The sequence below is a fragment of the Myotis davidii genome, unplaced genomic scaffold (genome assembly GCF_000327345.1).
Source record: "Myotis davidii unplaced genomic scaffold, ASM32734v1 scaffold290, whole genome shotgun sequence".
NCBI lineage: Eukaryota > Metazoa > Chordata > Mammalia > Chiroptera > Vespertilionidae > Myotis > Myotis davidii.
The window spans coordinates 7,331,977-7,345,842 of NW_006285049.1; the positions used below are offsets into that span (position 1 = coordinate 7,331,977).

The 13,866-nt window shown below is 40.3% G+C and overlaps 1 protein-coding gene across 2 annotated transcripts in view; it reads right to left on the reverse strand.

The window, feature by feature from the left end:
- Window positions 1-13,866, reverse strand: part of PDZRN4 (PDZ domain containing ring finger 4) — a 338,807-nt gene that overhangs the window by 124,846 nt on the left and 200,095 nt on the right. The window contains exon 1 of one of the 2 annotated variants that reach the window (XM_006755546.2): window positions 12,371-12,697. The exons of the other annotated variant lie outside the window; for it this stretch is intronic. Coding sequence (XP_006755609.1) covers window positions 12,371-12,439 — 69 coding nt within the window. The 5' untranslated portion in view covers window positions 12,440-12,697. Of the gene's footprint in view, window positions 1-12,370; window positions 12,698-13,866 lie in introns of those variants that run through there. 2 annotated transcript variants of the gene reach the window in all.

Sequence of the window (13,866 nt, forward strand, 5' to 3'; positions counted from 1 at the left end):
GTATTACCCCTTACATATATAATCTAATTTAATGCTCAACAAAAACACTTCAAGAGGACTATTAATCAATTAAACAAAGGCTAAATGAAGTTAAGTAGCTAGCTCACCATTGTCGGGGAAATGAATGGTGCTGTTCTTGATTCCAAAGCCTTTGTTCTTTCTTCTACACAGAGAGACTCTCCACTGTGATTGGTATTCAGCATACTCACCAAATAGTAATACCCCACGTGCCAACTGAGTAATATGTTTTCACTATTTTTCATGCTGTCTTAACATTGAGGCTCACAATCACATAGACAAAACCAATTTCAAACATAAATATGAGTTGACAAGGAAATACAGAGCATACTTAAGGTGTGAATGGCAAGATCTATCCATTGTGGGTCAACTCAGCATGGCTGGACTCTTCTGAATAAAGTACCAAGCAAACAACATTTGCACATATTCTATTATTTAAATCGACTTCAGAGACTTTACTTGATTGCAACTTTTTACAACTTCAGGGTGTATAATACTCCGTAGTGATTATGGCACCAAATCCATTCATTTTTGCATAGAGATCAAGACACTTAACCACTCTCATTCCATATCCTGTTTTAGTCAGTTGTTTCTCCCATTTCCCCTCAAATAGGTTCTATTAGTCATCTTTCTATGACTTTGCTTTCACAATACATCCTGGACAGCAAACATATTACCTTCAACTTAATGGGTATACTATAATAGTCATGCTGAATTATTATAGTATACCCATGAACCTCGGCTCCTACCAGAGGCCATTCCAAATGAGGACTACTGTTAAGCTGTTCCACAAGACCCTTACAGAGCTGTCCTCTCTCTGCACTGTCCACGGTGTGAGGGCCACGCATTTCCACATTGAGCCTCTAATCGTTTCATGATAATACATCACCTTGAAGACTGTCCTTTTAGCTTAGGCCTTTTTTTTTTGGTCCCCTGTTGCTATCTAGCACAGTACAGAGCACAAAAAAAGACACAAGAGTAATTGGTTTCTAAACTTTCCTTTATTTAAAAAATATTAATATCTGAATTGAATACCATGATTTAATTAAAGGAAAAAAATAGTGTCAGTGATTACAATAGTAGTTGTTCATCTATGGATTCATTATTTTTTACACCATATTAAGTATTTTAGAAATTTTCTTTGTACACATACCCTTGAAAGAGTCTCTAAAAATAATAAATAAAGATACCTGACACAAACCCTTAAGAGGCTTGGAAGTTAGAGGTTAATTCAGAAAAACCTAATTTCCACTGAGATGAGAGTAAGTTTCTAAAAAAAATTCCTACAGTATTTCTAAAAAGCTATATCAAGCAGAATAGGGAGGGGCTGAGGGGGAGAATACTTCACCGGGACCCAAACAACCATAAAGCAAGATTTACAGCTTGTTACAGAACAGCACAAATTAGCAATTAGATGTTATATGTTGAGACACAGGAGAATATAGGGCTGCTACCTTTTTAGCTTTTTGTTGAAGGAAACAATGAATTCTTCCTAACAACCTTTTTAAAGCTTTTATTCCACACTGAGAGTGATAGAATTAAGCAAGAAGAAATGAATATAGCTGGAAGGGAGATGGAGAAGGGACAAGCTATGTGGATGACTTGGGAAATGTTGCAGTTAGATCTGAGAAACACACTATTCAGCTGCACTTGAATTGCCCAGAATCCTAAATTTAAAGACAAAATTAGCACCCAGTGGTACTTAAATTCTCATGTCAAAAGAATACGACATATATTAAGACTAATACCTAAAATTCTTATGCTATGTGCCCTAGGATGGATAATGGGAGAATATACTAGTAGTGTTTGCAAAAGACTAAATGATTGAGTCTAATCCTTGTTCGTCTTTCCCTCATGGATCATAAACAGTTAAAGAGTGGGGATCCTTCATAGAACCACAATCCAGGGGCCTCTACTAGGCCTCTAGTGATTTAACTTTTGTGCCTTCCTTAATCATTTAATAAGATTGATTGAATGTCTATTAAATGACTTGTGAAAATTCAATATGTAAAAGTATACTTATGTACAATGAATGTACTGGACCATAATTGGCTGTTGTGGAAGAATTTTTTCACTTACCAATTAATCTTCAAAAATAGTTCCACTTGTAAAGTTCAGAAATCACTCTTTGCTAAAGCTATGAGGCTCATTTGTTACTGTCTAATGTGACTGAAAATGAATAACAAATGTGCATATGTTAAGTAATTATGTAAATAAGATAATATGTTTTAGAAATATTTTCAACAAAAATTGAAATTAAAGCATTTTCTAATCAGATTATCCTACTTAACCAGCATTCAGGTAAATTGAAGAGTCAGACTTCTTAGCATGTATATCAGCTAAACTTTTAGCAACATGTCCCTTTACATATAATACTAGAGGCCCGGTGCACAAAAATTTGTGTACTCAGGGGGGTCCCTCAGCCTGGCCTGTGCCCTCTCGCAGTCTGGGACCCCTCGGGGGATGACCACCTGCTGGCTTAAGCCGGCTCCCCAGGGGATTGGGCCTAAGCTGGCAACCAGACATCTCTCTGGCAGCTCGGGAGCCCTCGGGGGATGTCCACTTGCCAGCGGGGAGCAGGCCTAAGCTGCAGTCTGACATTCTTAATGCTGCTGAGGAGTTGGGAGAGGCTTCCGCCACCACAGCCTCGCTTGTGGCTGAGTAGAGCTCCCCCTGTGGGAGTGCACTGACAATCAGGGGGCATCTCCTGCATTGAGCGTCTGCCCCCTGGTGGTCAGTGTGTGTTACAGTGACTAGTCATTCCCAGTCGTTCTGCTGTTAGGGTCAATTTGCATATTACCCTTTTATTATATAGGATGGAATCAGTAAAAATGCTTTCTTATAGTATTTCAATTAGAGATAGTTGATCTTCTCCTAGGTCTAGATCAATAAGTGGTAAAATATAAACAAGTTAAATGTATACATTTTAATAAAATATCTGATCTTCTGATTCTACTAGTAGGAAAACACACTTCACTCATTAAACCTATAAATTAATTGCAATCATTAAAATATTTATCTTCACAAAAGGCTTTTTGTATATCAGTAACACTCTTCAGAAGTCTTAGATAAGGAAGATTCTACCCATATGTACATTTTATTTTTTAATCATTACATCATAACTACTGTCTTGTTTTCATAGCTCAACATGTAAAATCAATTTATCTTACCTTTTAAATTAAAGATGACTTTCATTTTTAAAATTCACAATTTTAAATAATTTTGCATTTCAAACAAAGGTGAAACTGTACTACAGTATAAGCAGTGACTCTACTTTTGATAAACTGCCATATCTCAGAAAAACGTTTTCAAAGTGCAATGCGCCCCCCCCTTTTTTAATCCACCACTTTCTGGATTTTGTCCACAATTCTGTATTAAAATGCTATGTAATTGTTACCAGTGACCTCTGTCCAGGTTAAGTTTTCCAAAGCCAACACTCTGAGACAGTGTTTAGTGTGCAAGATGTTTGTTAAGGAGTTATTTCCTTTGTAGAAAGGAGAATAAAGAAGCAGCATTGTGCAGAAGAACCAAATTGTGATGCAGGCCCAACAGTTGCCAAAAGCTCTAGAGCTGGAATTGCCATTCAGAGTGTTCCCATTCAGGCAAAGATGGCCAGACTTTATGCCCTTGCATCAATCAGTCATTGGATGTTGGCTTCCTGGGAGGGGAATAGCCTTGGGGAGGGTGCTCTCTGCAGCTACGAGAGTTCCTCTGACATCACTCTCAGCAGCTGAAGAGAGACCTGAGTAGCCATTGACATCTTTGCAACCCAGAGACAATGCAGTTCTTACTTGTCATACACTCTAATGTGTTTGACCACACCAGCCACTCCTTTAAAAAAATCTCTTGGTTTCTCTCACAGCTCATTCTCAATCTCACTCTATAATAATTTCACTATTTCTCCTTTTCTTTCTTCCCCTTTGCCTGTTCCTCAATATTATATGCTTGGCTCACAACTCTCTCAGTTTTCAGTTTTTCTCCACACTTTTTACATCTTTCTGGGTGATCTCATCTAACAAACATACATACACCAAGATTTTGTTTCAAACATTCACTGTGTGTAGGGTGTTGCTTGGATAGCTCATAACTGAACTCAACAGCCTTCTCTCCTTTCCTCAGAACTCATTTCCCATCTCTAGTTTCTTCTCTCCATAAATTTACTATACCTCCCATCTCACAAGCCAGAAACCATGGAATTGACCTTATGGGCCTCAATTCTGTCTTCCCATTTACATTGTTTCTACTACTAACTTACTCTTTGTAACAGACTCCAAATTGGTCTCTCTCATTGTGGTCTGGCTGTAGTACACCATCCTCAACTCAAGCCCAATCAGCCCCCCAACACACACCACAACCAAGTCCACACTCTAAACTATTATCAGAGTGATCTCTCTGTTTCAAAAACAAACAAAATAATAAACACTAGGGGCATAGAAGACAGTCTAGAGTCCAGTCTTGTCCACTACTCAGACCACTCTAGGTTTAAAAAACACATATCCCTTGTAGTTCCCATACTCAATGTCATGGACTTCTTTATCCTTCCAACTTTTTGTTTTCCTCCCCAGCTCCTTAATCCCCCACCGTGTTGAATACCTTTGTACTGCTATAAATGCCTGTGAATAACTCTGTTGATTCAATGCTTTATTTACCATATTATATAAAAACTAGAGGCCTGATGCATGAAATTTGTGCAAGGGGCTTGGCCCCAACTGCCTCGGCCAGCCCTCACAGTCCCGGCCTGCCCTCGCAACCCAGCTTCTTCCAGAAGGTTATCCGGATGGTAGTTCTGCTGTTTGGTCTAATTAGCATATTAGCTCTTCACTCTATTGGATTAGAGGCCCAGTGCATGAAATTTGTGCATAGGGGAGGGGGGGTCCCTCAGCCCAGCCTGCACCTTCTCCAATCCGGGACCCCTCAGAGGATGTCCAACTGCCCGACTGCGGGATTGGGCCTAAACCGGCAGTCAGACATCCCTCTTGTAATCCGGGACTGATGGCTCTTAACCACTCACCTGCCTGCCAGCCTGATCTCCCCTTACTATTCTGCCTGTCTGCCTGATTGCTCCTAACTGCTCTCCCCTGCCGGTCTGATCACCCCTAACTGCTCCCCTGCCAGTCTGATCGCCCCTAGCCACCTTTGCCTCAGCCCCTGCCACCATGGCTTTGTCTAGAAGGATGACCAGAAGATGTCTGGTCGACCTGGTCTAATTAGCATATTATCCTTTTATTAGTATAGATTAGTCAGTTCAGACAGTCATAAAAAATATCATAAATTTGTGTGGCTTAAACAACAGAAATGTATTTTTCTCACAGTTCTGGAGGCTGGAATTTGGGGTCAGATTACCAGTATAGCATCGTCCCATATACCAGAAATTGGTGGATCAGTTGCCAGTCAGGGCACATGCCCATGTTGCAGACTCAATACCCAGTCCAGTGAATGCAGGAAACAATGGAACAATATTTCTCTCTCTCTCCCTTCTTCTAAGATCAATTAAAATGAATGATAAAAAAAATGTTCTCTAAGTATGGTTTTAACAGGAAAGACATTAGTGATTTATGGAGTGAAAAACTCATTATAACATATATATACAGCATGACCCCATTTAAAAAAAATTATTTATTTCAGACGAAGGGAGAAGAAGAGATAGGTAGAAACATTAATAATGAGAATCGTTGATCATCTGCCTACTGCATGCCCCTACTGAGGATCAAGCCAGAAATTTGACCAGGAATCATATCATGACCTCCTGGTTCATAGGTTGATGCTCAATCACTGAGCCCCACCAGCCGGGCCCCATTTTTATCAATATCAGGCACATGAGGTACATTGGCAAGATCTAACTCTTAGATCAAAGTCTGAAATTGCCCAAACTCCTTTGAAGCTAGGTTTCTGGATATGAATTAGTTTCTGCCAATTGGATGCACTTGCACAATATTTTGAAGGAAGAAGTGGGGTAGAGGCATCTTCTCGCAGTTTGGGCTATTTGCTGCTGGTGATCATGTTTGCAGAGATGTGGAGGGAGTTGTGGCAGAGGCAGTGCCAGGTGACCTGTTTTGTGGGAGCTGGAGGGCACTTGCAGGGGCAGCAGTTTCCTGATCCTCGGGTCACAGCTGTGCCAGAGTGTCCTAGAATTCAATGTGGCTGAGGGGGCAGCTCCTCCCACTGGGCGGAGAGTCTTTCCTAGGGGCCCAGCCTAATACCCACTCCTTCAGCTTTCCAATGGTTTCCCAAGCACCAATGCCCTGTGCTAAATTCTTTCCTGCCTAAAATAGCAAAGATCTAAAAACATTTGGAAACTATACTTTCAATGAAAACAATGCGACACAGGGTCAGGTCTGAGAAGCGGGTGAGGTGTTGCAGAAGGCTCCCTTCTTTGAGTCTCAGCTTCCTCTTCTGTAGAACTGAGAACAAAGATTATCTGTTCATAGTTACTGATGACCATGGCAGCTGTGTTTCCTGAAGATGGCCACAACATTTCCTATCCCTCTTGTGGCCTTGCCACTTTCTGCCATGTCCTCTCTCTTGAAGTGGGGCTGACCTCTGAATTTCATGGCCAAGGCTGAAAAGGCACGGGGCTGCAGCCCCACCCACCCTGCCAGGGTTTCCAGCTCCGGCCCCGCACATGTCTCTCAGGGCTCTGTCTGACGCGGGGCCTTGCCCACCTGGCTCGCTTCCCCTCCCATCTGCGCTTCCCCTCCTGTCTATGGCCCAGTGCCTGGATGCACGTCATGGCCCACTTGCTGGTGCTGCTGGGCCCAGTGGGCAAACTAAGAGCCCACGTTGGGCCTTGCACCTCCTGGCTCCTGTGTGCCGCTGCCCCCTGCACCCTGTGCCCTCTATTCCTGCCACTGTTCTGACTGGAGCCAGATGCCCAGGTGTTTTGTGTGGTCAGCGGGACTGCTGTGTCCACCAGGAAAGCCTCCCCACTCCATCCCCCTGGGTCCAGTACCCTGATCCTGGGTCCACTTCCACCAAAGGAGAGCTTTGTCCGCGTAGCTGCCCAAGACTGAGACCGAGCAACTCCAAGGTCCCTGGACCCAAAATTTCTGCCAGCCAAGGAAGTTGGCCAGCTGGCCCTGCCCTGATCAAGGTGTTGGGGGCAATGTGGCCTGGATCAGGCTGGTTCGCTGGCTGCAGTTGTTAGGTCATTATGGTCGTGATGGCATTACCGTCTCTGGCTTTTTATATATATAGACTAGAGGCCCTGTGCATGAATTCGGCCAGTGAAGAAGACAAAACTGGCTCTCCCACATCCCCCGAGGGGTCCTGGATTGCGAGAGGGCACAGGCCAGGCCGAGGGACCCCACTGATGCACAATTGGGGCCAGGGAGGGACGCGGGAGGTTGGCCAGCTGTGGAAGGACTGCAGGAGGACTCCGGGGCATGTCCGGCCTGTCTTGCTCAGTCCTGATTGGCCAGACCTCAGCAGCAAGCTAATCCACCAGTCGTAGCGTCTGCCCCCTGGTGGTCCGTGCACGTCATAGTGATTGGTTGACCAGTCAACTGTCTGTCCCCTGGTGGTCAGTGCACATCATAGTGATCTATTGAGCAGCCTTAGTATATCATTAGCATATTTTGCTTTGATTGGTTGAATGGATGACTAGACACTTAGCATATTAGACTTTTATTATAAAGGATTATATAGGATTCTCTGCATATGTGTCTCTCTTTTGCTACCAGAGTGTCTGTTTTTCAAAAGCAAGGACTGTCACATTTGTCTTAGTGTTCCCCTTGGCAAAGATCAGGACTTGGCACATACTGGAAACTGGAGCTTACTGAAAGTTTATTGAACTGAACTGCATGTCTAGAATTTAAGGCACCCACCAGGTGGTCGACAAAAGCAAGATATGATAATGTGTCCTCATTCGTTCTTTTGATTGTAATGAACAGACATCATTCAGGCAAATTAAAATAAATAGGGATTTATTATGGGAATGTAATGGAACTGGGAAAATAAGGCCCTCTGAAGATCTGTAATTTATTCTTTAGAATTTTCTTTCTCATGGCCCATGTCCTTATTTCTGAAGTGTCTCTGATTTTTTCTGCAGACCTGATCTTTCTAGATCTAGTGGAGCAGAGACCTCCAAGTTCCCCAATCTACTTAAAGTCTTCTTGCTTTCTCTTTGGTAGATATAAAGGGTATTCTACAGAGGCCGAAGAAAAAGAACTAAGTTATAAGGTTGCAGGTTGGTAAACCAACTTAAAGAGAAAAGTAAAAAGACTGGTCTAGAGGGATTATAAGTTGCATTAGGACAAGCTCAGGAGGTCCTTGAATATACTGTAATAAGCTGTACTTCATTTTATAGGAATTCAGAGCCATTGGGTTCTTTCAAGAAATATTATTCCAGCTACAGCAATCAGGGTGGATTGGCACACTACTAATTCTAAGTGGGAAAGCTATTACCATTATATCAGAGAGTTAATTTAAGTTAAAAAAATGTGCTGTAGGTAAGGCAGGAGTTGATGCTGGGCAATGTGCAGAAACACAATTGCTAGAAGGTCACTGTGCGGATGAAGAAGACAGAAGTATCCCCTTTAATTCAGTGTTTATATGTTTTATTGATGGTGAGACCTTTACTTCTGCTAAGCAATATGGGGAAAGATTAACATTGGAGAAAGAAGACATTATGAGTTGGGTTTACATAGTATATGACAAAACAAATTTCTGAGGGATATGGGCGGGGGTAGTAACTAGAGAAGGATGATGAGATTCAAGAAATTTGTTGTATAATAAAGGAGACTTTAACATATTTTAAAATTATGGGATGCTATCCTTATTGTTTTTTTTGTGAGGATTAAATAAAATGATGCTTAGGGGAAAAGTGCTTAGCACAGTGACCGGAATGATGTAAGTGCTCATGGCCAATTGCTTGCTGTCAATATTGTGATTATTGTTAGTTTCAATGCAGGTTCTGTTTCATTTTATGTTACTGGTTCATGGGAGCAGGCTGTGGGGAGACCTTTGAACCAAGCCAGTCAAATGAGCAAATCAACTATTTCCACTTAGAAGAGGACAGTGGTCACATCAGTGATATTTTCTGGAGAGTGAGGACTGTTCTACTCCTGATTTTCCTGAGATTCTGGCTATTTCTCTTTCTCTTCTCTGATTTGGAAAGTGAGTAAGAGAAGAAATTTGCATATCACAATATGAGATTTTAATGAAATCTTAACAGTTTTTTGGTAACAGTATGAACTTTTAAACATTTGCCCATATTTTGACAACATTATTTAACACCAATGGCCACCCCATAGATAATTTCCATTATTTAATCAATCAAAAAGTTACACTTGATTTATCTATGAAAAATCCAATTAAAAAAATCAACAGATTTAGGCATTACCATACACTCTCACAGAAATGAAACTGTTATTAGGTCAGAAATGCCTAGCAAGCTACTGTGGCTCTCTTAGCCCAGTTGGCTATTTAATCAGATTAATACAAAATAGGCAATTCCATTTGAGTCAACAGAAAGGCATTTTTCAAATTACCCCTTTATTAATTCTGAAGAGATTAATAAATAACCTACTTTGAATAAAATAAATCCCTGCAGATTACACTTGTGCCTATGGCACACATAAAAGTTAGCAGATGTAGAAAGAGGCTTGAGAACTGCCTGGTGTGAAAATAGGTGGATCTACCCAAACCCTAGATTCTTGCATCTGTGTTTATCCTGGAGCCTGATTGGCTCAACTCCAGCTGAAAATAAATTTCTTGAGGTGACATTCCTTCTCCTCTGCCAACTGAAATTCTTAGCTCCTCTATGAGAGCAAGAAAAAGCAACAAAATATAAACTTGACCTCATTTCACACCTCAGCACATCATTCTGATTGTTCCACCATATTCCCAAGGGAGCACATTTGCTTTTGTTTACTGCAGTTATAAAACTGAAATTGTGTTCTACTTGTCCCACATCATCAGATTGCTAAAGCTAGGAAGAAAATGGGGGAAAAGTGTAATATCATGATTCTATTATAGAAAAAATAGACATTTTACTGTTGGCTGTGCGTTTGGTATTCACTGCTAATCTTAAATTTATCACATGCCCTGATAAACTTTCATTCGCCTTAGCTTTTTAAGAAATAATAACAAAAGAAACAGAAGGGCAGGTGATCTGAGAGCTACAAGTCCATAAGCACATATGATTTGGACAATCAGGTGTTAATGTTTTTGTGTGCTAATTCACTGGAACGTACCAGCTAGGGACACTCAGGCTTCCAATCTCAAGTCACGTTTGTAAATAGTATCCTCTCTAATGGGGGCAGCTATGTGCCCTTGTGAACACCTGGTTAAAAATGCGCTCACTTTCATGTGCGCTCTGAGCTGCTGCTCCTCCAAATAAAAATAGAAACTAGTTTGCAGCACCACACGGGGCTCCAGTGTATTATATGAGCCTATCCCTGGTTCCCTTTGATATCTTATCTATTCCATTAACTCAATAAAATAGGACGCAAAGCTGGGGACAAACTGTAGGGGGGCTCCCCTTGGAAAAGACATGCAAGACCTTTAAGCTGGGGTTTTAACTTATCTAATAAAAGCCAGTTCAATGGAAGCGAATACTTCATTTTTCAACCCCTTTATTAAAGATCATAAGTACTGCAACTCAGAAGTAGAGAAAAATAAATATGTGTGTGTGTGTGGGGGGTACAGGTGGAGGCAATAAAGAGTATGGCTTATCTAATTTTACAAGATTTAGGAAGCACTTAAAGCCAAAACTCACAGGCAAGCATTTAAAAAACCCACAACAAAGGCTCCTGCACCTTACCAAACACAGTGGTCCTTTCTGGATGCAGTCATCCTGCTTGATTTCTTAGTAGAATATAAACAGCTTAACCTAGGCAAATTCAGGGAGGATGCCACCTACCACTTCTTCCGTATTATACTTTTATATCAATTTAATAGTTCAAGGGGAAAAAAAAACAGGTTGATTAAACCACTCCCCTGCTCCTCTACTATCCAAAGGAAAACAATGCTAGAACTCCAACTCCAACAAACCAAACTAAAGGAAAGTGTTCCACCTAGAGACTGTTTTCATGAGTCAGAGTGGAGGAGAGCTTGTCTATGAAGTGAGGATTATTTTAGCCTATCCTTGCAAGTTTGTAGTAAAAAAAATGAAGCCAAAAGGTACTGCTCCTGGTGTAATTAACAATGTTAATCTTCTCTTCCCTCTCTCTGGTGATAAAGGAGTCATTTTTATATTTAATTAATGCAGAGGATCATTTTGGAAACTGGCTAATGAGCCTCTGATCACATTACCATGAAAATGTGCATTAACATTGCAACTGAGGAGGCTGTTTCATGTGCAGCAAATCCACTTTGTAATGAGCCCACTGTGAAATGAATCACGTTAGGGGGAAATCGGAGGGAACCAGTAGGCTGTGGGCACTTGGCGGCTGCCGTGCCCAGCCCACCAGCATCCCAAACATTGTCTTTCATCAACAATATGGTCTAAACACAAGAGTAGAGTATGTCACATCTGGACCAACGGAAAGAATGGAGAAATAAACTTTCTTTTGACAAACAAGAAATTTGGACATGAGCATACACCTCCAGAAAAAACAACCTGCCTAAATAAAATGGTGAATTAATACAATTCTATAAACACTACGAAGGTGATGGATATAGTTTTCTTATTTTTATTCTGAAAAGCCCTCAGATATACATGGAAGAGACATCTGAATTTATACACCTTTGCTTAAGACACATACAGATATTCAACAAGCTCTGGAAATTAATTTCTTAGTTCTAAACAGGCAAAAATTACAAAAAAAGATCCACAAACAAGTGATAAGAAAATTTCTTTATCTCATTTTTAAGCCAAGAGATATCAGATGTTTCCCCTCTCATTATAATACAAATGTACTAGGTCCTCCTCTTAAACCAAAGCAAAAATTCCTAATTAATCAAATAATTCCTCTGGCTAACAAGATTTGGCAAGAAACTTTTCCTGTCTATTCAAAATAACTGAGCTCACAGACCTATTAAATACCAATATTTATGCAGACAATAAGCCATTTGATTTTTAAATGTCAACAACTATTCCAAAATGAAAGAGGAGCCTCAAAATATGACAAACACGGATCTCAGTGTTACTTCTTTTACTTGACTGACATCTTGGCAGTAGATACAAAACAATGTTAAAAAGAATCCCACAGGAAGTCATCTGGAGGGGGAGTGGCGAGGAAGCTGAAAACTGCCACCCAAAACCCAAATAAAAAGCCCACAAGCAGCAAGTCTGCCCTCAATCCTGAAATCTCCTGAAAGAAAACATAAAGCTAGCCACAATTCACTGACCATCTTTCAGACAAACACAAAGCCGGGCTGTTTGGTTGCTGGTCTCAGACCCTGCACTCACCTGGGAAACTTCATACAGCAGTTTGTAGTGTTCCTCTCTTTTCTGAAAAGTGCACAAATTGCAGCCCATTCTAAGATGCAGAGAGAGAGAGCCAATCTTCTAATTCCCCCAGAACTGAAAGGCAAGTGAACTGAAAGGGAATCACCCTCCAGACTTGACTACTGTTTTTCATCAGTCACTTCAGTCCAGAAACAGACAAACCGCTGTTAGCTGGAAGCACAAGCCGGGCTGATGCGTAGCAGCATGCTCTTCTCCGCTTTCCCTAAGTATCTTGCACTCTCGGATACACACACGGAGTTTCCAGTCAGTTCATGGCAACACTCCCCCTGTCTCTGCATCAGTGCACATGACTACACAGATTCCAGCTCATGAATATTAATAGTGCCTCATTGATTATTTATAACAGAACATGTTAGCAGGGAGGGGTGTCATAGCTGCTGCTGATGACAGATGAATATTCACTAATTAAGAAGCAAATGTAGTGTGGTTAAACAAAATTCACTTGTGTCAATACCATCTCTGTTTATTAAGGATAGAGGGGTGAGCATAGGGCATTTCAAAAAAAGAACATACACTTCATTTCTCCATCGATATAAGCTTTTAATATGGGGATAAGAAATTTTAAAAAAGAAACATCTTTAGTTCACATCTCTGTGCTTTGCAACCATTAGAAGAAATTTTTCAGCATTATTAAGTCTAGAGAAAGATGAATAAGAGCAATTATTTAAATTTATAAAATAAACACAGAGGCAAGGGAAAAATTGGGGAGTGATATGGGAAATGAACAGGAGATATAGGGGGTGTCATTCAGTTTTAATTCTGATCCTGAAAAATAACTGAATAGTTTATATGCAATGACCATTATTTCTTAGAGAGAAAATGAGGCATATTTTCTTAGTCTAAATAAAGAACATTTAGGACGGTATGAGTAGATGATACTTGTAGAGATAATATATATTTTAATTAGATAATAAGAGCACATCTACTGAATATGAATTTGAAGCACTGTAATGCACATAGATCTATATTGAAACATTAGATAAATATAATGCCTTTTCTGAAAAAAGTTTAATTGCATATAGTATTTATGCTAATTTTATTAAAGTCATATATAACATTTCAGAAAGCTGACATTGGCAATATTTAAATTCTAACATAATGCACAATGACTTCCATTTATGATTCTATATTTCGTGTTCATAATGCACAAAGGTGAACACAGACTTAAAAACTAAGCTTACATATTTAGATAACAGAAGTAATGCATTTAATTTCACACTCACAAATATATGCATTGTATTGCAAACTGGCAATTTTTGTCCCTTAAAGATATACTACAAATAGCTAACGTAGATAATGAAAGAAAATTCCTTTTGTTCTTCTCCTGACTTAGCCACGACCTCTGCTAATTAAGAAGTATATCCTTGTTACGGCACATCCTTAAACTGGACAGGATAGCAGGTGGGTTCCAAAGCGAAAATAATTACTTGGAAACT